This window comes from Panthera onca, chromosome B3 (genome assembly GCF_046562875.1).
Source record: "Panthera onca isolate mPanOnc1 chromosome B3, mPanOnc1 haplotype 2, whole genome shotgun sequence".
Lineage (NCBI taxonomy): Eukaryota > Metazoa > Chordata > Mammalia > Carnivora > Felidae > Panthera > Panthera onca.
The window spans coordinates 99,776,696-99,800,633 of NC_138344.1; the positions used below are offsets into that span (position 1 = coordinate 99,776,696).

At 36.6% G+C, this 23,938-nt stretch overlaps 1 protein-coding gene across 1 annotated transcript; it reads left to right on the plus strand.

Annotated features, from left to right (window-relative positions):
- The first annotated feature begins 1,567 nt into the window (after positions 1-1,567).
- On the plus strand, positions 1,568-23,938 carry PSMC6 (proteasome 26S subunit, ATPase 6). Its single transcript, XM_060619858.2, has 14 exons — positions 1,568-1,702; positions 2,935-3,014; positions 3,102-3,141; positions 3,385-3,437; positions 5,593-5,660; positions 5,894-6,008; positions 9,388-9,475; positions 11,284-11,345; positions 11,432-11,555; positions 12,145-12,206; positions 14,297-14,417; positions 14,548-14,628; positions 19,469-19,540; positions 23,145-23,938. Exons 1-14 carry the CDS (start codon positions 1,576-1,578, stop codon positions 23,261-23,263), a joined length of 1,212 nt encoding a protein of 403 aa, XP_060475841.1. The 5' UTR covers positions 1,568-1,575; the 3' UTR covers positions 23,264-23,938.

The window sequence follows — 23,938 nt, forward strand, 5'->3', positions numbered from 1 at the left end:
GCCATGTGGAAAATAGATAGGAGGTTCATCTGAAGTTGGACTTTCGCCAGATGGGTGACAGAAAAAGAACAAGGGTCAGGGAGTTTAAAATATTGGGCACATATTTTGTGCTCATAAATATTTATTGGATTGAACCAAACAGAGCTGTCTTTTTTTTCTCTGTCTTATCCTCTCTTCTTTATTTCTTGTCAGAGGTGGTATCTTTTGGTATCCACAGGCTAGTTTGACCAGAACAGTTGCAGCTGAGCAGGAGAAGGGACTACCCGTGCTCAATCCGTCTTCCTTGTTTATTATCTACTGCAATTTACAATTATATTTAGAAAAACAGAATATAATATTCATACAATACCCATAAGATTTTTTCCTAAGAAATTTGAAGACATCTTTTATGTGACTTTGGTAATTTAATTTGCATAAATTTGCACTTTATATGTATATGTAGAACATACCTATTTAAACTCAAATATCCAGGACCGCTGTTATTAGATGAGATCAAATGGCATATATTTGGGGACTCTGACTGAGTCTATTGAATATAACAATAAATTCTCTCCAGGAAGAATGCTAGAAGAGGTGCAGCAATGGGGACCTGTTCTGCAAAAATTGAGGTCATTACTACCCTTAAAGTAAATAATTTAAAATCACTATTTAAAACACTATTGAGTGTACTGTGTGCCAGACATTGTGTTAATAGACACATATCTTATTTAATACTCATGATATCCCTACGAGACAGGTACAGTTATTACGCTCATTTTACAGAGATTTTTAAAGATTAAGTAATTTGCCCGAAAGCACAGAAATCTGAGTTCTGTCAGACTTTAAAAGCTCCTGACTCAGCCTACTTCAGCGTCTTCATTTTGTGCTCCGTTTCTCTATAGCCCACCCTCTTCCGGTCTCATTGGCCTCCTTTCTGTTCCTAGAAATGAGCCAAGCTCTTTTTTTACCTGAAGATCTTTGCACTTGCTGTTTCCTCTCTCTGAAAGTTTCTTCTCCAGTTGGTTGCATGGCTGGCTCCTTATCTCAGATGTTCTTCTAAATTAGTTCTCCTCACCTTACTGTATAACATCGCCATGTTTTATTTCCATCATAGTATTTATTACACTCTGAAATTATTTTTTCAGATCTTATCCTTAGTACCTCATTCACTGAATGAATGAATAAAATAGCCTACTCCTTCTGTTCCTGCAGGAACCGTGTTACCACCAAAAGGCTATCTGTGTTATCCTGATAGTCTATCCTGATACAGAGATTGCACATTGCCTACTTCACTGCCATCTCAGTGTATCACAAAGTCTTTGGTGGTTCCAGGAGAGCAGTGGTCTCACAATATCGAGGCCTCTCAGGGGACGAACAGACAACACCTTCCTGCTTTACCCAGCTCGACCTGCAGGGGACGGTGTCGCTGGAGGCCTCCTTCAGCGCACGCCGTCGCCCTAGGTGAACCGAGACGCAGAAGTGGGAGATGTGGAGTAGAGAGGCGGGGCCAACCGGAAGGGGCGTGGTCGCCCACGAATACGCCCCCTCCCGGAGGCTTTCCGCCCTCGCCCCGCCCCTTCCCCCGCCCGGGCGGCCATGGCCATTCCCGGCATCCCCTATGAGCGACGGCTTCTCATCATGGCGGACCCTAGAGATAAGGCGCTTCAGGACTACCGCAAGAAGCTGCTGGAGCACAAGGAGATCGACGGCCGTCTCAAGGAGTGTGAGTGCATCTTTCTTAACATACAATCCTATGCCTGGACCTGCATGTGTCTCTCACAAAGCAGAGGCCCTTGGCCGAGCCCGGCAACCGAGCTCCGGGGGTAGGAAGGCCTCGGTCCAGGGACAAGGCGCTTTGTCATCCGGCCCTGAGGTTGGGAAGTACAGCCTCTTGAGCAGTAGAAATGGCCCACTCTGGTCCAGGTGACAGAGAGAACATCCCTATTTCTGAGATGGAAGTGGAAGAAGACTAGAGAAGGAATGGGAAAGAAGTGGGCCAGGGATGTTTGCCAGGTTGGGGTGCAAGAAGGGGGGTGTAGATGAGTCCTGGGACCCAGAACGGAGGCTTGAGTCATGGAAGCTCAAGCAAGAAGTGAGACTCGAGGTGATGGCTTGTTATTGGGGTGGAAAGCCGGAGCGGAGCCCATCGGTGGGACATAATAACCCTCCTCGTCTTTCCTCGTATTTTGAGTTGTACTCCATCAGGCACACAAGTTTCCCTTGCCTCCTGAACTAAAAGGGCGCTTGCGTATTTTCGTAGTGCACTTTCACTGAAAAGCCAGATGGTTTGATTAAATGAAGAAAGACCATAACCATATAATTCTGTGGGTCACTGCACCTGTTGACCTTATTTAGGGTGGAAAGCCATAGAGTATTAATCCGTGTAGGTGGCTGAAAAGATGAGGAAGGGTCTCTTTTATCATTTGGATTTGTAGTCGCAAATCCAAAAGTGTCAGTGTCAATATCTGTTAACAATGTAACAATGTTACGAATGTGCTTGAATAAGTATTGCCAATCAAGAAAATAAAAATATGGTGCTTTTAAACTGTAACATTTCGGGGAGCCTGGTTGGCTCAGTAGGTTAAGCCTCCAACTTTGTGTCAGGTCATGATCTCCTAGCTCGTGAGTTCGAGCCCCGCGTTGGCCTCTGTGCTGACAGCTCAGAGCCTGGAGCCTGCTTTGGATTCTGTTTCTCCCTCTGTCTCTGCCCCTCCCCCCGCTCACACTCTGTCTCTCAAAAATGAATAAAAATTAAAAAAAAAAAAACTAAGATTTCATTTTTAAAAATGTCCTCTGCAAATGGAATTATTTCTTTTGTGGTTTCAGTTAGTGGATATAAATTATATGTAAGGTGAAATAGACTGAAACAAACTTAAATAAATAAAGTAATACTTAGTGACTTAAACTCACTAAGATTATTGTTTAATTAAAAATGTTCAAATTATATTATTTCAGTAAGGGAACAATTAAAAGAACTTACCAAGCAGTATGAAAAGTCTGAAAATGATCTGAAGGCCCTACAAAGTGTTGGGCAGGTAGGTAATGGAGTTTGGGGTGTAGGGAGTGATGGTAATTTGTTTTTTTGTTATTGGCAAAAAGTAATGCTTTTTTTTCTTTCTCAGATTGTAGGTGAAGTACTTAAGCAACTAACTGAAGAAAAATGTAAGTGGATTGGACTGTTAAATAGTAAAGAAAAAAGTGGACTCTCTCCCACCATGAACTTTTGAAATGCTTATTATTTTAATGACAGTAATGAAGGGAGATGATATTCTTGCATAGACTTAAATTTTCTTTCAACTATTACCTTCTTGGAGGACAGGAATAAAACTCAACCTGCCATCAATGTGGATGTATTTATTTTTTACTTTCTATTTTTCAATTTGTCCTTTCATTCTCTTCCTCTAGTCATTGTTAAAGCCACAAATGGACCACGATATGTTGTGGGTTGTCGTCGACAGGTAACATTTTACATTTGTGTAGTGCTTTATAATTGATAAAAGTGCTTTTGTATATGTTATTTAATTCTTGAGGTAAGCAGGTCAGGCATTACGCCCGTAACTCCTAAAGGTGATTTGTCCAGATATAACTAACAAAACTTGATCTCAAACTATGGGCATTGACTCCTGGTATTCTCTACTTTCTACACTTATCACATTGTGTCAGTCAACTCTACATATTTAGAAATCTAAGAATTTTGGAACTGGAAAATATCTCAGGTCCATTTTATTTTAATGTCTTTTTTGAAGAGACTTAGACCTTATTAATTACTTATGTCTTATATTTAAACATTCGGAAATGTTACTCAAAGACTTTGCTGTAGCCTGAGTTGATTTGGTGATTTGGTATGCTTTCATTTAGATTAGAATAGGCAAATTGAAATAACTGCCAATTTCATTTTCAGAATACATGTTGGCATTCAAAAATGCCAACAAATGGCTTTAAATAATTTAGTAGCCTCTGAGGCCAATTTATGTGCTATCCTATTCTTCAGGAAGGATCCTTAAAACATTCTTATAAATTCATTGAAAGAACTTTTTGTGAGTATTTGTCATATCAGGTTCATGTTTGAAAACATTGATCCAACATGACTGTAGAGTAGCATATAACACAGGGACTAAATCTTATTCTAGCATTGTGCCTGGCATATAAATGGGAAGACATTTTCTAAATCAAAATATTAAATGTCTAGTCTGACAAAAGATTTTATGTCCCTTACAGGGCCTTCTGGATTCCAAGAGTTGGTATTTCTAAGATATTTCATGGTTGTATGAGGGCAAGAGTATTTGAAAACTGGAAAATCTTAGAAAAGCCTGAGTCTGTATTCTCTGTAGATATAAATGTTGAAATAGATTTACATTGATTTTTGTTCGGCTCTTTTTTTTTAAGTACCTCACTTATTAGCAACTTTTTTTTTTTTTTAAGATTTTATTTTTAAGTAATCTCCACCCCCAAGGTGGGGCTCCAACTTTCAACCCTGAGAGCAAGAGTTGCATGCTCCACCCACTGAGCCAGCCAGGCGCCCCACTAGCAACTTTTTAAAGTTCAATCCATTATATTAAAACTAGTATTTTTGCCTATCTCCACTTCATTTTACTTGGCACTAAATCCTGAACTTAGAGTTCTTTGCAAAATCCTGTGAAAAGTAGTAATCTGTATTCTGAAATTGTATTGGCAAGTTGTTTTTTGAACTATCAAAAAGTAACTTAATTTTGGAAAGGTAACACCCTGAGTGTGAGGTGAATCTGTTGGATAGTCTCTATCTAATTCTAGCCAAATAAGTTACCCTGCCTAAGTATGCCAGTAAGTTGTTTAGTATGATTCAGCCTAATATATAATTTATGTAGCATGGTATCTGGCATGTGGCAAAAGCATGAATGATGGTTCTGGGGTTTTTTGTTTTTGTTTTTAGCATTTTAATAAAAACCTCTAAAGGGGTACAAAATGAGTATATTTCTCCTATAGTCAAGTAACATGTTCTTCCCCAAAGCTGTAGTTTTTAAGATAAATCTAAAGGGCATATTACCATATATAAATATATCAGAGTAACACCGTATACCTTAAACTTATATAGTGTTATATGACAAATTTATTTAATAAAAAATAAAATAGATTTTAAAAGAAAAAAATAAAGGGCACACCTTTAAAGTGCTTCCCTTTCCTTACCCCAAAATATTCACCTACAGATTTCTATATAAGTGCTTTGGTACAAATGTACCTATAGATTTCTGTATAAGTGCTTTGGTACAAATTGCCAAAGTCACTATATTATAGTGCCTGAATCAAAATAAACTATGAAAATAGCCTTTGGAAGTAAAATAAAAATATCCATTTTTTTCTTTAAAAGCAAGGCATTTTCCACCACAAACTTTGTGTATTAGTGATTTCACATTTCACGCTGAGGTTGCATAAAGGGCATTATTTTTTTAAAGGAAGTAACTTTGAATTATTACTTTTACAAGCCCTTCTGTTGGCATGGTGTTTATAATCTAATATTAGTGTTCTCTCTGAAGACTGAAAGTGATTATGTGGCTTCTAAATATTGTGCTTTTTCTTTTTAAAGTAGTATTTCCCCTTTTAAGTGTTTATGTAACACTTTTTGTTTTATAAAATTAGCTTGACAAAAGTAAGCTGAAGCCAGGAACAAGAGTTGCTTTGGATATGACTACACTAACTATCATGAGGTAGGTTTCTTATTCTACCTTTTCCTTTCACAGAGAGAAGTTTTTATGCATAGTATATGCTTCTTGAGATCACTGAATATTTTGCCACTTTTTCCCTTTTACTAATTTCTAATTAATGTAAACACATTTTTATAAGATCATCTATAGATGCTTACATAAGCAAGTAATTTATACTCTGTAGGCTGAGAGAAAATACATCTTGTGAAAGAAAAATACACACCTTATCATTTTAGATATTTGCCAAGAGAGGTGGATCCACTGGTCTACAACATGTCTCATGAGGACCCTGGGAATGTTTCTTATTCTGAGATTGGAGGACTATCAGAACAGATTCGGGAATTGAGAGAGGTGGGTAGTGGACGCTTTGGTCTCTGAACTTATTAACAAATAGTACTGGTTTTATGATACCCAAAGGGAGAAAGAAAATGAAAGATTACTTTGTCCAAATAGTGGTTACTGAATATTACACATTTAATATTCTTGCTGAGAGAAAAATAGCACTGAATTTCTAGCTCTGAAAATTATAGGTATTAAAAAAAATTATAGGTATTGTTGATTTGGAGATAATTTGGTGTTGGAAAAACTCTGCTCTTTTTGTGACCAAAAAAAAAAAAAAGCTAATAATTGATATAAATCCAATGCCCATGCTATCTGTGGTTTTGATTATCCTAGGTTGCTGGGATCAGAGCATATATAGATAACGTGTGTAATACAGTTTTTCCCGTAACCTTACTAATATTAGCTTCCCATCCTTAAAGTCAGTTACCTGTACCTTAAATACATTTTTTTAAGATGTCAAAACAATTTTTTTAAAGTAATCTCCATACCCAATGTGGGGCTTGAATTCAAAACCCCGAGACAAAGAGTCTCATGCTCCACAAACTGAGCCAGCCAGGCTTCCTGTACCTTAAACATGTTATTTTGATAAAGCTGTTTGCTGCCATTTAAGAAAAATATTGGCCTTAGGGTGACATAACCCTTTTAAGCTCTTTGTATCAAATCAGGATTGCCTTGCTTCATGGCACAGATGGCTTTTTTGTTTGTTTGTTTGTTTGTTTGTTTGTTTGTTTGTTTTGAGAGGGGAGGGACAGAGAAAGAGAAGAATCCCAAGCAGGCTCTGCTCTGTCAGCACAGAGCCTGACGCAGAGCTCGATCTCATGGACCTTGAGATCATGACCTGAGGCGTCAAGATTCGGACACTTAACTGACTGAGTCACTGAGGTGCCCCACAGATAACTTCTTAACAATTCTCTTTAAAATTTTTTTTAATGTTTATTTATTTTTGAGAGAGAGAGACCGAGAATAGGAGAGGGGCAGAGAGAGGGAGACACAGAATCTGAAGCAGGCTCCAGGCTCTGAGCTGTTAGCACAGAGCCTGATGGGGGCTTGAACCCACGAACTGTGAGATCATGACCTGAGCTGAAGTCAGATGCTTAACTGACTGAGCCACCCAAGCTCCCCTTAACAATTCTCTTTCAAGGCAAATTACATTGTCCCATTGGTTTCATCCTAATTTATGATGGCAATATGTAGGAATGAATGAGGATAGTTGGTATAGCTTACATCATCTGATTTAAGCCTTAAGCCAGTAGTTTTCAGATATCAGCATATTAAGTTTTCTGGAACTCTTATTAAAGATACAGATTCCTAGGCCCTCTGCATGATATTGATGCAGTAGATTGGGGGTGGAACTCAAGAATTAGCATTTAAGCATTCCAGGTGACTGTGAAAGCAAATTATTCTCCTCCTCTTCCTCCTCCTTCTTCTCCTTCTTCCTTATTTTTAAAAAAATGTTTATTTATTTTTGAGACAGAGGGAGAGACAGATCATGAGCAAGGGAGGGGCAGAGAGAGGGAGAGAGAGAATCTGAAGCAGGCTCCAGGCTCTGCGCTGTTACCACAGAGCCCGATGCAGGAGTTGAACCCATGAACCATGGGATCATGACCTGAGCCGAAGTCGGACACAACCAACTGAGCCACCCAGGCTCCCTGAATCCAAATTATTTTTGACCATACTTGAGGAAGCACTAGCCTAATTCTAAATAAAAGTCTATTCTTCTCACTTTGTGGTTAATGAAAGGGCAACAGGAAGAGCAAGTGCTTCATGGAACTATGAAATCTTGTCTTTGACAGTGATTTGCTACATCAGCCATAGGAGTAGAAAGAATGTCTCTCTGTCTCTCTCATACAAAAACATACACATACATAATCCACAAAACATGCACATGTAGTACTTTCCCATCTGCAGACACTAAGAATATGGATTCTTACACTTTTTGCTTAGTCACACCTCATGAACACAACTATTCAGTAGAAGCTTATGTCTCAAGTTACTGGTACTATAAAGAGTTTAAGCTGGGCATCAAACCCTCAATTATTCTCCAGCTTTCTTTCCTTAAATCAGTCTTAGTAGGATATTGAGAGCAGACTATATGGTTCTTTTTTTAAAAAATTAATTTATTTACTTTTCTAATCTCTATACCTGTCATGGAGATTGAACTCATGACCCTGAGATCAAGAGTCACGTGCTGTCCCAACTGAGCCAGCTAGGCGGCCTTAATATATGGTTCCTTTAAGGCTGCTATGACAAAATGACAACATGTGAAAATTTTTTATGCCTTTTCCCCTAATTGCCGTTCTGACTTACTAAATTTCTTCATTTCATAATTATTTTGTGTTACATTCCCAAATGCAAAATAATATAGATCTTTTTTGCTTACCTCATTTTTTTTGTAGTATGATTTTTCATTGAGGCGTGATTTACATTCAGTAAAATGCACAGTATTTTTTTGTGAAGTTTATTTATTTTGAGAGAGAGCAGCAGCGTGCATGTGTGAGCAAGAGAGGGACAGGGAAGGAGGGAGAGAATCCCAGGCAGGCCCTGCACTGTCAGCTGCAGAGCTTGATGCAGGGCTCTAACTCACGAACAGTGAAATCACAACCTGAGCTGAAACCAAAGTCGGACGTTTAACTGACTGAGCCACCCATGTGCCCCTGCAGATGTTTTGAAAAGTTTATTTATTTATTTTGAGACAGAGCATGTATACGCACGCACATGAGTTGGGGAGGGGCAGAGAGAGAAGCCTAAGCAGGCTGTGCGCAGACAGCTGGATCGAACTCACGAACTGTGAGAACATGACCTGACCCAAAATCAAGAGTTGGACGCTTACTGACCGAGCCACCCATGTGCCCCTAAAATGCACATACTTTTTAAGTATATAATTCAAATGTGTTTTGACAAATTATGTCTGTGTAACCATCTCTTTCGTTAAGTGTGTAGTTTGTTAACATAACTACTACAGGCTTTTAAATTGATTTTTACATAAAAATTTTTTCTTAAATCTACCTGAAGAAGAATCTCTAATACAAATATCTTTATAGGGGTTCCTGGGTGGTTCAGTTAATTAAGCATCTCACTTTTGATTTTGGCTCAGATCATGATCTCAGTTTGTGAGATCAAGTCTCAAATCAGGCTCTGCACTGACAGTGTGAGCCTGCTTGGAATTCTCTCTACCTCTCTCTCTCTGCCCCTCCCACACATGTACATGTTCCCTCTCTCTCAAAATAAATAAATAAACTTGAAAAAATAGCTTTACATAGCATAGAATTCTAGATCTATTATGAATTACAATATGTACACCTAATTGTGCTGATATTTTACTTGAAGTATTTTAAAGTTCATCAAAATCTTTACTGACTTTTTAAGAAACATGCAACTTCTTTTCTAGGTGATAGAATTACCTCTTACAAACCCAGAATTATTCCAGCGTGTGGGAATAATACCTCCAAAAGGCTGTTTGTTATATGGACCACCAGGTTAGTGTTGAATTATGTCTGACCTAGTAATAAATGAATGAATGAAGGAATAAAAAAGTAAGGTGAAAATTTAAAGTGAGCTATTACAACCTCCATTTTATTCATAGTGGGGAAGGTATAGGAGATGTGTGTCTGCTGTTCTCTCAGGTGTGCTTAGTCTTCTTGTGCCTCATAGGATATGCATCTTAACATGCTGTATGATTCTAGTGCAGTGGTCCTGTGTGGTTCACAGACCTCTGGCTGTTCCCGAGACACTTTCAAGGAGTCTGCAAGGTCAGACCTTACTTTGATAATACTAAGACATTAGTTGCCATTTTCACAGTGTTTACTTCTGCGCTGATGATGCAAAAACGATGTGGGTAAAATTGCTCATGCCATAGCATGAATCAGTTAAGTCAGTGGCATGAAGTGGTACTAGTAGTCATTGTGTTATTGACTGCTCACACTTGTAGTATGAAACAAAACAAAAATAGGAGTTTTAATTTAACATGTCCTTATCGAAGCAGTAAAAATTATTTTTATTAAATCCTGATCTTTGAATAATGTTTTGTATCCTATGTGATGAAGTGGAAAATCTATGCAAAGCACTTTTGTTGCGTAATGGATAGAGTAGTTATGTCTAGGAAAAGCACTTGTGCAGTTATGTGAGTTGCCAGCTGAATTAGCTGCTTTTCATGGAATATAATTAAAATATTTTTTTTTTCTGTTCATTTTTTTTTGAGAGACAGAACAAGCAGAAGTGGGGGAGAGAGGGAGGGAGACACAGAATCTGAAGCAGTCTCTAGGCTCTGAGCTGTCAGCACAGAGCCCGATGTGGGGCTCAAACTCATGAACCATGAGATCATGACCTGAGCCAAAGTCAGACGCTTAACTGACTGAGCCACCCAGGAGCCCCTGGAATATAATTTTTTTTTTAATGTTTATTTTTGTGTGAGAGAGGGAGAGAGGGAGAGCGGGGGAAGGGCAGAGATAGAGGGGGACAGAGGATATGAAGCAGACTTTACACAGACAACAAAGAGCTTGATGCAGAATTTGAACTCACGTACCGAGATCATGACTCGAGCCGAAGTTGGCCGCTTAACTGACTGAGCCACCCAGGCACCCCTCATGGAATATCATTTTGTCTTTCAAACATGATTTACAGACATTTCTGTCATTGTCAGGCTGGTTATTGGTTATTCAGACTGGTCATTGCTTATCTGGCAAACATTTTTTCAAAAATGAATTAAGTTAGCCCGTTATGTTAAAACAACTAACACTGTCTGTAACCAGTGAGAAAAAGTTGAGCTTTCAACCAAAATTAATTTTTGAAAACTTATATCTGACAACTTTCTAATGCTAATACTTAGGAGATGAGATGGGTGATATTCACAAATGTGAGTTTTAAATACTTGTATATTAAAAAATGCCAACATGTGGAAGATTTTCATAACTCACTGAACCAATAGTTTCCAAATAAGCAATATTTGATGTTACAATATGCATAGGTAAAAGATCCATTCATTATGCAGGATAGACCAATGGATTATCAGGTAACATAAAAGGCTTCTATTGTAGTGCCTGTAAATAGGGGTTGAGATGTTTTTGAATATAGGTATTCAGTATGCTTAGAATTACAAGAGATGTTTTGAATAAAATTTAAAATTTTAATATTGAGAGTAGAAGTGCTTTAGAATTTTAAATGGAAATTCTCTTTAGGATTTAGCATTCATTTTGCAAAATTTACTATCTGAAGGATAACATTCTTAAAAGGCTTTTGAGAATTTGTTTTGCTTTCCATCTATTTAGGACTTCTTTTGTCATTTTAGGTACAGGAAAAACACTTTTGGCAAGAGCTGTTGCTAGCCAGCTGGACTGCAATTTCTTAAAGGTAAAGGAAAGATTCTTTTTGTAGCTTTGAGATTAAATTTTATGTGAATTGTTTTATGTTTACCTTAATGTTTTTTCCTTAATCAGGTTGTATCTAGTTCTATTGTAGACAAGTACATTGGTGAAAGTGCTCGTTTGATCAGAGAAATGTTTAATTATGCCAGGGATCATCAACCATGCATCATTTTTATGGATGAAATAGATGCTATTGGTAAGAATAACACTTTTTAAAATTTATTTTAAACTTTTCTTGAAAGTGTTGGAAAATTTTTAAAAAATGAAAGGAATTCCTCTTCCTTTCCCCACCAGCTTTACCTCTAATTGTAATTTGTATGAAGTAGCAAAATGAATTGACTCTTACTTTAAATTCTTTTTTTTTTTTAATTTTTTTTTTTAATGTTTTTATTTATTTTTGAAGGAGAGAGAGAGAGCATGAGCAGGGGAGGAGCAGAGAGAGGGAGACATAGAATTTGAAGCAGGCTCCAGGCTCTAAGCTGTCAGCACAGAGCCCCATGCAGGGCTCGAACTCACGAACTATGAGATGATGACCTGAGCCGAAGTCGGATGCTTAACCGACTGAGCCACCCAGGCACTCCTAAAAAGAATTCTTAAAGAAGTTTAATTTTGACATTGACAAAATGAGACATGTCATACCAAAATCAATTCTAACTTTGTCAGTATGATTTTTACTATTTAATTCTTAATCTTCATGTTTTTAACTCCAGACATTATCATTCTTTTGTTAAATGATGATTGTAGAGGAAGAGAGTAATGCATGATTTTCCATATCATTATTTTAGGTGGTCGTCGGTTTTCTGAGGGTACTTCAGCTGATAGAGAGATTCAGAGAACTTTAATGGAGGTAATACTTGGTAAAGGTTTAAAAAGAAGCCTGTATGTATATATGAAAACATGGGTATTGGAAGGGCAAAATATGTACAATTGTTTAAATGAAGAACACACTTAAGTATGAAATTTGAAAATTTGATCTGGAATAAACACATTTCTCTACCACAATCTCTAGTAAGAAAATATCCACCAGAAAATAATAGGGGTATCTACAAAATTCCATTTGATGTACAGGTATATAATTCCATGTATTTTGAACAGACCAACCATTTAGATGTTTAAATTTTTTTTAAATGTTTATTTACTTTTGAGAGAGAGGACAGAGTGCGAGCCGGAGAGGGGCAGAGAGAGAGGGAGACACAGAATTCGAAGCAGGCTCCAGGCTCTAAGCTGTCAGCACAGAGCCCAATGTGGGGCTTGAACTCATGAACTGAGATCATGAAGTCGGGCGCTTAACCGGCTAAGCCACTCAGGTGCCCCAACCATTCAGATACTTAAATTGTATATTGTTCTTCTGATAATTCACATTCTGTGAACACGATCTTGTGCTAGTTTTGTTAAGATGTGTTATGAGAAATGGACATATTAAAACTGGTGGCAATAAATGAGTTATGAATGAGGCTGCTCTAAAAATCACTAATACTTTCTTCTCTTGCTTTATTGCTGAGAATAAGAAGAAACTAAAATAGTTTTGATAACTGAAGAAGATGGATGATGGAATATTAGAACGTACATATAGCCTTTCCCCACTCCAAATTCTGTGAAAGCGATGGCAAGATCCCAAACACATTTTTCAACGTCTACAAAGACAAGCTAGGTAGCATAGGTAATACAGTGCCAAATTCTACCTCAGTAGGAGTATTTGAAAATTGCTTTTTGTAAATTATAATGATCTGCTTAGAATATATACAGTATTTTCAAGTTAGTAATAGATTCTCTTAGAAACCTTAAATTGAGGTATTTTAAGACAACACAGATGCTAGTCTTATTCAGGTAACTGATGTGTTGTTAGCTAACAGATATTTTGGAAAAGAAATAGACATATTGTTAAGCTAGCTATATTTAAAAAAATTTTTCTTAATGTTTATTTATTTTTGAGACAGAACATGAGCAGAAGGGCAGAGAGAGGGAGACACAGAATTCAAAGCAAGCTCCAGCCTCTGAGCTATCAGCACAGAGCCCAATGTGGGGCTCAAACCCACAAACCACGAGATCATGACCTGAGCCGAAGTCGGATGCTTAACCAATTGAGCCACCCAGACGCCTCATGCTAGCTGTATTTTATTATTTAAAAAAAATTTTTTTTAAATGTATGTTTATTTTTGAGAGAGAGAGAGAGGGACAGAATGTGAGTGGAGGAGGGATAGAGAGAGGGAGACAGAATCCGAAGCAGGCTCCAGGCTCGTAGTTTTCACCACAGAGCCCAACATGGGGCTCGAACTCGTGAGCTATGAGATCATGACCTGAGCCAAAGCCGGATGTTTAACCGACTGAGCCACCCAGGTGCCCCCATGCTAGCTGTATTTTAAAGAGTTTGTTGAATGCAGTTAGGTGTTTCAATATTTATTCAAAAAACCTTTTAGGAATTGAAGTATGTTTAGTGTCTCAGTAATTCTATATATAGTAGAATTATTTAAAAGTTATTTAATAGATTTATTATCAGACTTATAGAAATGTCATTGTATCTGCTTATCTGAATGTAAATTTATGTTTGGCTAACTTAAGACATACATTAGATTTTATTAATAGTGTTTATTTTTAAAAGGAACTATGAAAACAATTTGAATATTGGAAATTAGATCCACATAGTTTAGTTTTTTAACTCTTGACTAGATGGAAGCCTTCAGATTTATTAAACCTTTTTGATAGCTATAACAAGGTACATAATTAAATAGTCTGTCTTGGAACTATGAGGCTAGAAAACATGCTTTTATAAGAGAAAGAAAAGATACTCCATCAAATGGTCATTCTGAAGATTGCATACTATCTGTAGACAATATATTTTATGGTATTAGACACGTAAAAGTTGTGTATGGTTTAGTTTTTAATGGTTGGGATGTTTTATAAAAGTCTGTCAATGATTTTTGTTTATAAATGTATTAGTTACTGAATCAAATGGATGGATTTGATACTCTACATAGAGTTAAAATGATCATGGCTACAAACAGACCGGATACACTGGATCCTGCTTTGCTTCGTCCAGGAAGATTAGATAGAAAAATACGTGAGTTAAAATTCTTTACCTGCTGTCTATTCTCTTTGTCTATGCCCATTTCTCTTTCCATATCTCTTTCTCATTCCCTACTTTAAAAAACCTGACTGCAAAAGAATTTATTTTAATTTTTTATTTTCAGATATTGATTTACCAAATGAACAAGCAAGATTAGATATATTGAAAATCCATGCAGGTCCCATTACAAAGCATGGTGAAATAGGTAAGGAAATAACCTATTTTATGTATATTTACATTTGGTAAGTGAAGCAAACTGCTATTGGATATTGCTGATAATCTACCAAATCTGGTCTTAAATTCAGCAAATGTCTTAAAAACAGCTAATATTTGTTGAGCATCAACTTTATGCTAGGAATTATTCTAAGTGCTGGGGATGTAACAGTGAACAAAACATGACAAATTCCTACCATGTAGACATTCTTGTCAGGAAAGACAAAGTCAGTAAAATATTTGGTATATTAGACGGTGATATGTGCTATGGATAAATATAAAGCAAGAAAAGGGAAATAGGTAATGTGAGGAGCCAGAATGAATATTTACATTTTTTAAAATGTATGTTTATTTATTTTTAATGTTTATTTATTTGAGAGAGAGAGAGACCGAGAGCAGCGTGAGCAGGGGAGGGGCAGTGAGAGAGGGAGAAAGAATCTGAAGCAGGCTTCAGGCTCTGAGCTGTCAGCACAGAGCCTGATGTAGGGCTCAAAGTCACAAGCTGTGAAATGGTGACCTGAACTGAAGTCGAGCACTCAACTGACTGAGCCACCCAGGTACCCCATAATGTATATTTATTTTTGAGAGAGTGCAAGTGGGGAAGGGGCAGTGTGGGGGTAGGGGGCGGGTACAGGGTCCGAAGCGGGCTCTGCGCTGACAGCAGACAGCTCGATATGGGGCTTGAACCCATGAACTATGAGATCATGACCTGAGCCAAAGTCGGACACTTAACCAACTGAGCTACCCATGTGCCCATGATTATATACATTTATGTATTTATTTTTAACTTTTTAAAAAATTTATTATTGAGAGAGAGACACAGAATGTGAGCAGGGGAGGGCAGAGAGAGGGGGAGACACAGAATTTGAAGCAGGCTCCAGGCTCTGAGCTATCAGCACAGAGCCCCATGCGGGTGTTGAACCCACAAACTATGAGATCATGACCTGAGCTGAAATCAGATGCTTAACCGACTGAGCCACCCAGGGGCCCCTATATACCTTTTTAAATGGAGGTGGAGAGGAGGAAGCAGAGGAAAGCCTAACCAAGAAAGTGATTTTCAACCAATGACCTAAAAAGGTGAAGGAACTAGGTATAGATATTTAAGGGAAAATCAAGCAGAGGGAACAGCAAGAGGAAGAACTTGAGGCAGGTATATGACTGGAACATTCCAGGAGTAGCAAAGAGGCCAGGGTGTCTGTGGCAGTGTAATCGGGATAGTAGTAGCAAGTGAAATCATAGAAATAATGGGAATCAAATTGCATAGAGCCTTATTGAGGCCATTGTGTAAGAACTTTGGCTTTTATTTTATTTTTGTCATTGGAAGATTGTGAGCAGAGGAATGCTATGATCTTACGTTTGTTATTTTAACTTTGTAATGTAAAAATTAGAAATACATAGAAGTGGAGATAAGAGTATAATGAACTTGTAACCCTAGGTACTCATCACCTACCCAGCTTTAATAATTAATAACTCTTAGCAAATCTTGTTTCATCTGTGATCTCTTCCACCTCTTCTTACCTTCCTTCTGGATTTTTAAAAAGCAAGTCTCAGGCATTATATCATATCATCTGTAAATATTTTATAATTGACTTATGTTAAATAAGATCATTCTGGTTGCACACAGAAGGGCAAAGACAGAAACAAGAGGATAAGTTAGGAGGATATTTGGATAATCCAGGCACAAGATGGTGGTGTGGTCTCAGGTGGTAGCAAAGTCTTACAATAATGAGATTCTGGACATATTTTGAAAATAGAAGTGACAGGGCTTGCTAATGAATCAGTTATGGGGTGTAAGGTAACGAGAAGAACCAGGAAGACTTAGGTTTTTGACTCATGCAACTGGAAAGATGGAGTTGTCATCATTTAAAATGGGGGAGACTGGAAAGATTAGGTTTTAAAGGGAGAATAAAGAATTTGATTCTGAATATATTAAATCTGAGATACCAATTAGAGATCGAAATAAAGACGTTGCTTGGTAATTCTATATGCATGAATAGTTTATTGGGATGGTGTATTCTGGAGATATAATTGTGGATAATAACAGCATAATTTTTTTTTGAAGTCTTGAGATGAGATTTCTAAGGAAGTAAATGTAGATAGAGAAGATGTTCAAAAACTGAGCTGAGGGGTGCCTGGGTGGCTCAGTTGGTTGAGTGTTTGGCTTTTGCTCAGGTCATGATCTCACGGTTTGTGAGTTCAAGCACCACATCAGGCTGGCTGCTGTCTGCACAGAGCCTGCTTCAGATCCTCTATCCCCTTCTCTCTGCCCCTCCCCTGCTCATGCTCTCTCTCTCTCAAAAATAAAGAAACATTAAAAAAAAAAAAAAAAAAAAAAACTGAGCTAATTCCAATTTTAAGAAACTGAGATGAAGACCATCAAAGGAGACTGAGAAGGTACAGTCATAGAGGGAAGTTAAACCAGGAGCTGGTGATGTCTTGGAAGATAAATGAAGAAATTGATACAAGGAGGGAGTAATTCCCTGTTAAATGCTGACAGTGAGTCAGATAAAAAGAGTTCTGAGAATGGATCTTTGGATTTACTATGTGGAGGTAATTGGTGACCTTATCAAAGCAATTTGTTTGGAGTGGTGAGAGAGAGAGAGCCTACCTCAAATGAGTTTCAAGGAGATTGTACAGAGAGGCATCGTTTTTAGACATTTGTTTCAAGGAATTCTGCAGCAAAGAGAGAAGAAATGTAGCTGTAGTGGAAATGGAGGTGAATGAAAATTTGGGAGAGTTTATTTAACATGGAAGAATTTACAACACTTTTTTAGTGCTTAATGCAAATAATCTAGGAGAGAGAGAAATTGATAATGCACTTTCCTTGAAGAGAGGTTGGCCCTGTCTGTGAGCATAGACTTGTCATTTGTGAGGATAGGAGGGAAGGCAGAATAAATAGATACTGATGATGGCAGTATCTGAAATATGGCAGAAACTTACAAAATTTTTCTTCTGAATGCATTTATTTTCTCAGTGAAATAGGAAGCAAGTTCAGAGTGAAGATGGGGAAGTATTGCTAGACATTTGAGGACAGAGAAAAAGTTAAAAAGTAGTTAGCTACAATAGTGAGAGAGTGGACTCTAGGATGGAGGTCAGCAAACCATTGATATGGGCCAAATTCTATCTGATGCCTCTTTTTGTAAATAAAGTTTTATTGTAACACAACCACTCCCAATTGTTTATATATTGTCTATGACTGGTTTTCCACTGCGTTAGCAGAAATGCATAGTTTTGACAGAGACCATATGGCCTGCAAAGCCTAAAATATTTACTTTCTGGCCCATTACAGAAAATTTGCTGACTCCTGGACTAGGGGATTTTAGTATAATCTATATAAACCAGGCAGCTTTATAGACCCTTAGAAGTTAATGGTCCAGAAATAGTTACAAATAGTTGATTATTGCCTCTCACCAACTTTCTCATTGCTTAAGTAAATACAGTCTTGAGCTAGAAAGACTGAGCTTAACTAGGGATGCCAATGTATAGGTTTCTTCAATACTGAGCTCTTGCTAGGTACCAGATACTATGCCAACCTTGGGAATCCCTGCTCTCAGGAAGGTTATATGAACTTGAACCTGAGGGAAAATTAATTAATGAGTATCTATCTAATCTCAAAAAGAGACTGACCTACTCTAGATTGCCTGGCAAAGGGTGTCTCATCAGAATTACATTGTAGTAGCTCATGCTGTCTCTTATTTCTGTCCTTATTCTATATCAAGTCCACAACTGCTGTTCCAAACCAACAGCTCTTCATTTCAAGTCTGTCATGTGGTTAAGAAGATCACTTAACCATTACTATTACCATAGATCTGATACCTCACCACTTGGAGCTTGCACAGACACCAGAAAAGCTAGCCATTTAAAATGGTTATATAAAAATATATGAGGGGCGCCTGGGTGGCTCACTTGGTTAGGCATCTGATTTCAGCTCAGGTCATGATCTCGTGGTTTATGGGTTCAAGCCCCACGTCAGGCTCTGTGCTGACAGCTCAGAGCCTGGAGCCTGCTTCAGATTCTGTGTCTCCTTCTCTCTCTGCCCCTCCCCTACTTGTGCTCTGTCTCTCTCTCTCTCTCTCTCAAAAATAAATAAACATTAAAAAATGTTTTTTAAATACGATAAAAATGTGAAAATTATTTCTGATATTTGTTTTTGGTATATTTTATATTAATGTGACTAAATTCCATTGTGGTTACAGTTGATTTTGAATATCTTAGGTTTATTCAAATTAAAGATTTGGTTATAGTTTTTTTTTTAATTTTATGTTAATTTTTATTATTTATTTTTTTGAGAAAGAGAGAGAGATAGAGAGCAAGCAGGGGAGGGGCAGAGAGAGAGGGAGACACAGAATCCAAAGCAAGCTCCAAGTTCTGAGCTGTCAGCACAGAGCCCAGTGTGGGGCTCTGACTCATGAACCATGAGATCATGATCTGGGTCAGAGTCAGACACTTAACTGACTGAGCCACCCAGGTGCCCTGGTTGCAGTTTTTCTAAGATTCCTGGCTTGACAGATATCTTAAGTTCACATGTGCATAATTGTTTCATTGCATAGAAACAGGTTAAGATGCTTTCAGATCTTGATGCTATTTCTTGGTTTTAAAATGTCAAAAGCATGTTTATTTCTGCTTGGTGCTGGTTTACTTAATAGAAGTATAATTTTTGGTAGTTAATATTGTGGAGGACTTGCTAAATATTTTGGAGGAATGTCAACAGAGATGATGCCTAGCTGGTCAAATTCAAAGCAAGGTCTGCAGTTAAATTTTCTATATAGGCATAAATCAAGAAAAAGCCTAAATTTTTTTAAAACTAATTTCCAGTATTTTTTCCTGAACAGATTATGAAGCAATTGTGAAGCTTTCAGATGGCTTTAATGGAGCAGACCTGAGAAATGTTTGTACTGAAGCAGGTATGTGTTTAAAGTACAGTTTTTATTATTGATGTTGATTTATTTAATTTGCTAAAAATGTGTTTGGATTTGTCCAAAAGAAGAGCCTGGGCTTTGCGAGGATTTAGGTACTTGTTTTTTTGCGGGGGGTGAGGGAGGGGGAACTGATTCCAGGAAGCAGGAGAGAACAGGAAAGTGCAATGGAAAGAGGGAAAGCTATTGTAAGGGTGCATCATTGACGTAACTGCTATAGACAGGTGGGATTTGATTTGATGACATCTCAGACAAACATACAGAATGGCTGATCTATGGGAGACTGGAGCATTTATTTACCAGCTGTCATCCCCCACTAGATGATAATTTACCCTTGGGGATGTTAACTCCTTTATACTTCTAGATGCCTTAGACCAGAATGTGGTAAGACTTGCATGTGATAGCATACTGGCCCCCTGAAGTAAGTCTGAGACTGTACAGAAGTGTCTGCCACAACTGTGGCTGAAATTAGACTGTGCTAGCACCAGAAGTATCTGCTGCAAAGTGGATAACTTGTTTTCTGATACTAGTCTTAGCAATAAGCTTTGTAAGATTGATTTATGAATTTTGTGATCATGCAACTGTATAAAATGTAATAGTTTTTTAATACAGATTTCTCTATGGATTGTGTGATCCTGTTTTTAAAAATTTTATTTCTGGTATCAGGTGGCATTAAAACCATACATAGAGCCATTTAGTTTTTGTCCTCCACACAGAATCTTAAAATTAAAAAAAATTAATTTTTACCCTAGTTTTTATAGTTACTGACTTTCCTAGGTTGCGGGTGAACAGTTTTTTTTTTTTTTTTTTTTTTTTTTTTAAGTATTACAATATGTCATTTCATTTCCTCTTGTTTTCATATCACCTTTAGCATTTCTTATAAATTTAACAGTTTAAAGAGGCTGCTCAGATATGGCTTCTCCATAGCAGTATCTTCATGGGTATATGGTGACTCAGTACCTGGATCAGAAATCTGCAGGTTTAGAAACTCAGTACAGATCAGAGTAAATCATGCTCACAAAGACCTCCTAATAAACAAAACACATTAAGTGGTAAACTTGGATGTAGCTTGAACTACTTAGAATAATTTATGACAGTGTCTTTCCAAAATCTACACTGGACCAAATTATTAGAATATTGCTTTGATGAAATTGGAATCTAAACAAAAGCAATGTCATAATCCTAAAGGTTCGCACCATCAAATTATATTTGTTTTTTGCTTTTTTTTTTCAGTTTTATCAACAAATAATTGACATATATCACTGCATAAGTTTAGGTTGGACAGCATGATAGTTTGGTTTACATATATTATGCAATGATTTCCACAATAAGTTCAGCTAACATTTATCTTCTCATATAGATTCAGTTAGAAAAAAGGAAAAATATTTTCTCCTGTGATAAGAACTCTTAGGATTTACTCTCTTAACTTTCTTATATATCATATAGCAATGTTAGCTATAGTCCTTATGTTGTACATTACATCCTTAGTACTTACTTATCTTACAACTAGAAATTTGTATACTTCACATACTGTAAAAACATTTTAGGCTGGGGTGCCTGGCTGACTGAGTTGGTAGAACATGTGATTGTTGACTTCAGGGTGGTAAGTTCAAGCCTCATGTTGGGCGTAGAGCTTACTTAAAACAAAACAAAACAAAAAAATGATTTTAGCTATTTCCAGTAAAGAGCTATAACTTTGGTATAGATTACAATCTTAGCTTTTTAAATGGCCTGGGGTGTTCATATTTGGAGACACTAAAATTCTTTGGTTTTCTTATTATCAGACTTTAAGCCTTTTTTGATAACATCTTTCTGCAATGTAGAATAAACTTGATTCAGTTATAGTTGTCTTTTCCATTCACATCCTGAGATTAGCCTTTTTGGATTGGAATGTAACTCAGGCTCAGCCATTCACTAAATAATGGTTTGGAAACAGTCATATGCACAAAGTTTGGAAAAATAAGTAGCCTTCAAAACAGGTTTTATTTTATTATTTTATTTTATTTTGTTTTGTTTATTTTTATTTATATCTTATTTTATTTTTATTTTATTTCATTTTAAAGTTTATTTATTTATTTTGAGAGACACAGAGAGAGCTGGGGAGGGCAGAGAGAGGGGAAGGGAGGGAGAGAGAGAATCCCAAACAGCCTTTGCACTGTCAGCACAGAGCCCAAGCCCAATTCAGGGGTCAATCCCATGAACCATGAGATCATAACCTGAGCCAAAATCAAGAGTCGGACACTTAGCCAACTGAGCCACCCAGGCACCTCCGAAACAGGTTTTAAAAAACTTCAATATTAAAAACTAGAAATTTCCATTCACCTGATTTCTGAGTACAACATAGAATGGCTATTTCCAAGACTAGGTAGAAATCTTGGAAGATAGAAAATAACCCTTGAAATCTTCTATTGCACTCATTTTACATAAATGAAAATATAAGCAGATCTTCAATGAAAATATTAGTACATAGTGATAACTTACCAGCTTTAGCTTATCATGAAATTGGGATTGTCTCAAAATCTTGGACCCATATCCATGTCAAGTAGTATTTGACAAGTAACTTATCATTAACTTGAAAAAGTTAAATTGTGATACTTGAGTGTGAAATTCATATAAAATATCAATTTGTACATAAAAAAGGTAAATTTTAATTATGTGGTTATTGTCACTGATTTTTGATAAAGCCCAATGTTGACTTTGTTTAATTCCTATTCTTTAAGCTTTTGATTATTAAGAAGGAAAGGCTATCAAAATTACTGAAGGTGTTTTGTGTTTTCCCACATTATACACGTGTTCCCTCCTTCCAGGCAATTGTTGTCTGTAGAGTTAAGAAACCACAGCTTAAGATGTGTATGTTTTATTGATAGTAGGGCTTTATTTTGCTTTTTCGGAATGTCATTAGATACAGGGACTGTGTGAGTTAGATTTTAAATATCCAGATAGTTTTCTCATTGTTGTCTTGCTTTTGGTTTGGAAAATAATACTCAATATCGCTAAGCAAATTAATTGAACAATGATGGTTGTTTTTAATAAATTAGAACTATTGGCTCAGAAGTAGTAAATCTACGGGCAACTGGCTGGCTCAGTCAGTGGAGTGTGTGACTCGATCTTGGGGTCATGAGTTCAAGCCCCATAATGGGGTAGTGTTTACTTCCAAAATAAATCTAGGCTCCTTCACATTTACTCCACAGAATTAAATTACTTAATTTTCCTGAAAAAAAATTTTTTTATTGTTTTTTATTGAGATAACAATTGTCAAATATTTCAGATATACAACATAATTATTTGATATATATATTGTAAATGATCACTACAATAAATCTAGTTAATATCTGTCACCACATATAGTAAACAAGGTATTTTTTTCTTTGATGAGAACTTTTAAGATCTACTCTCAGCAATTTCAAATATAGACTACAGTATTATTAAGTATAGTCACCATGCTGTATATTGCATCCTCAGGATTTATTTTATCCTTAGAAGTTTGTGCCTTTTGACTACCTTCACCAATTTCGCCCACTCCCTCTTAGTTTTCTTACAATAAATTATTTACATGTTATATATAGCAGTCATGTTGTTCTGTTCTCCACAGGTATGTTTGCAATTCGTGCTGATCATGATTTTGTAGTACAGGAAGACTTCATGAAAGCAGTCAGAAAAGTGGCTGATTCTAAGAAGCTAGAGTCTAAATTGGACTACAAACCTGTGTAATTTACTGGAAGGTTTTTGATGACTGCATGACAGATCCTGGCTTAATGTAAAAATAAAGTTAAGGAAAATAATGTATGTATTGGCAATGATCTCATTAAAAGCATATGAATAAAAATATGTATGGATAACACTGTAAAAATTAGTAATTGAGTAATTCTACTTTTAAGATTGGTACAGAAGAAATTTGTATGTTTGTTAATATTGCATTTATTGCAGCAAAAGTTATGAGTATGTTGAAGCTTTTCGTATTTGCTGTGTGACCATTTTTGTAAAACATTGAAAGTAGTTTGAAATCGTAGTATGAGAGCATTTCTTATGACTTATATCATTTGTTTTCCTCATTTTAAAAAGTTGAATAAAATCTGTTTTAGTTCTCCTACATATATTTTTGTCTTTTTAAAGATTACATTTATGATGGTCCTTTTAGTAAATTATTTAATAATAAAAATGAATTCTATTTAGATTACAGGCTTTTGAATTTTAAAACCGTACACACACTCAGTGTTCCTAACAGCGTCTTGTTATATAAAGCATAGATGTGTATATCTATATTGATAATGGAAGGTCTTTATTCACTCTTCACCTATGATTAGACTGTATGATAGCTAATTGAAATAGTACATGCATGTCCATAACCATTTTTTAGATTGATTAAAAGTAGTATTTGCTAACAAA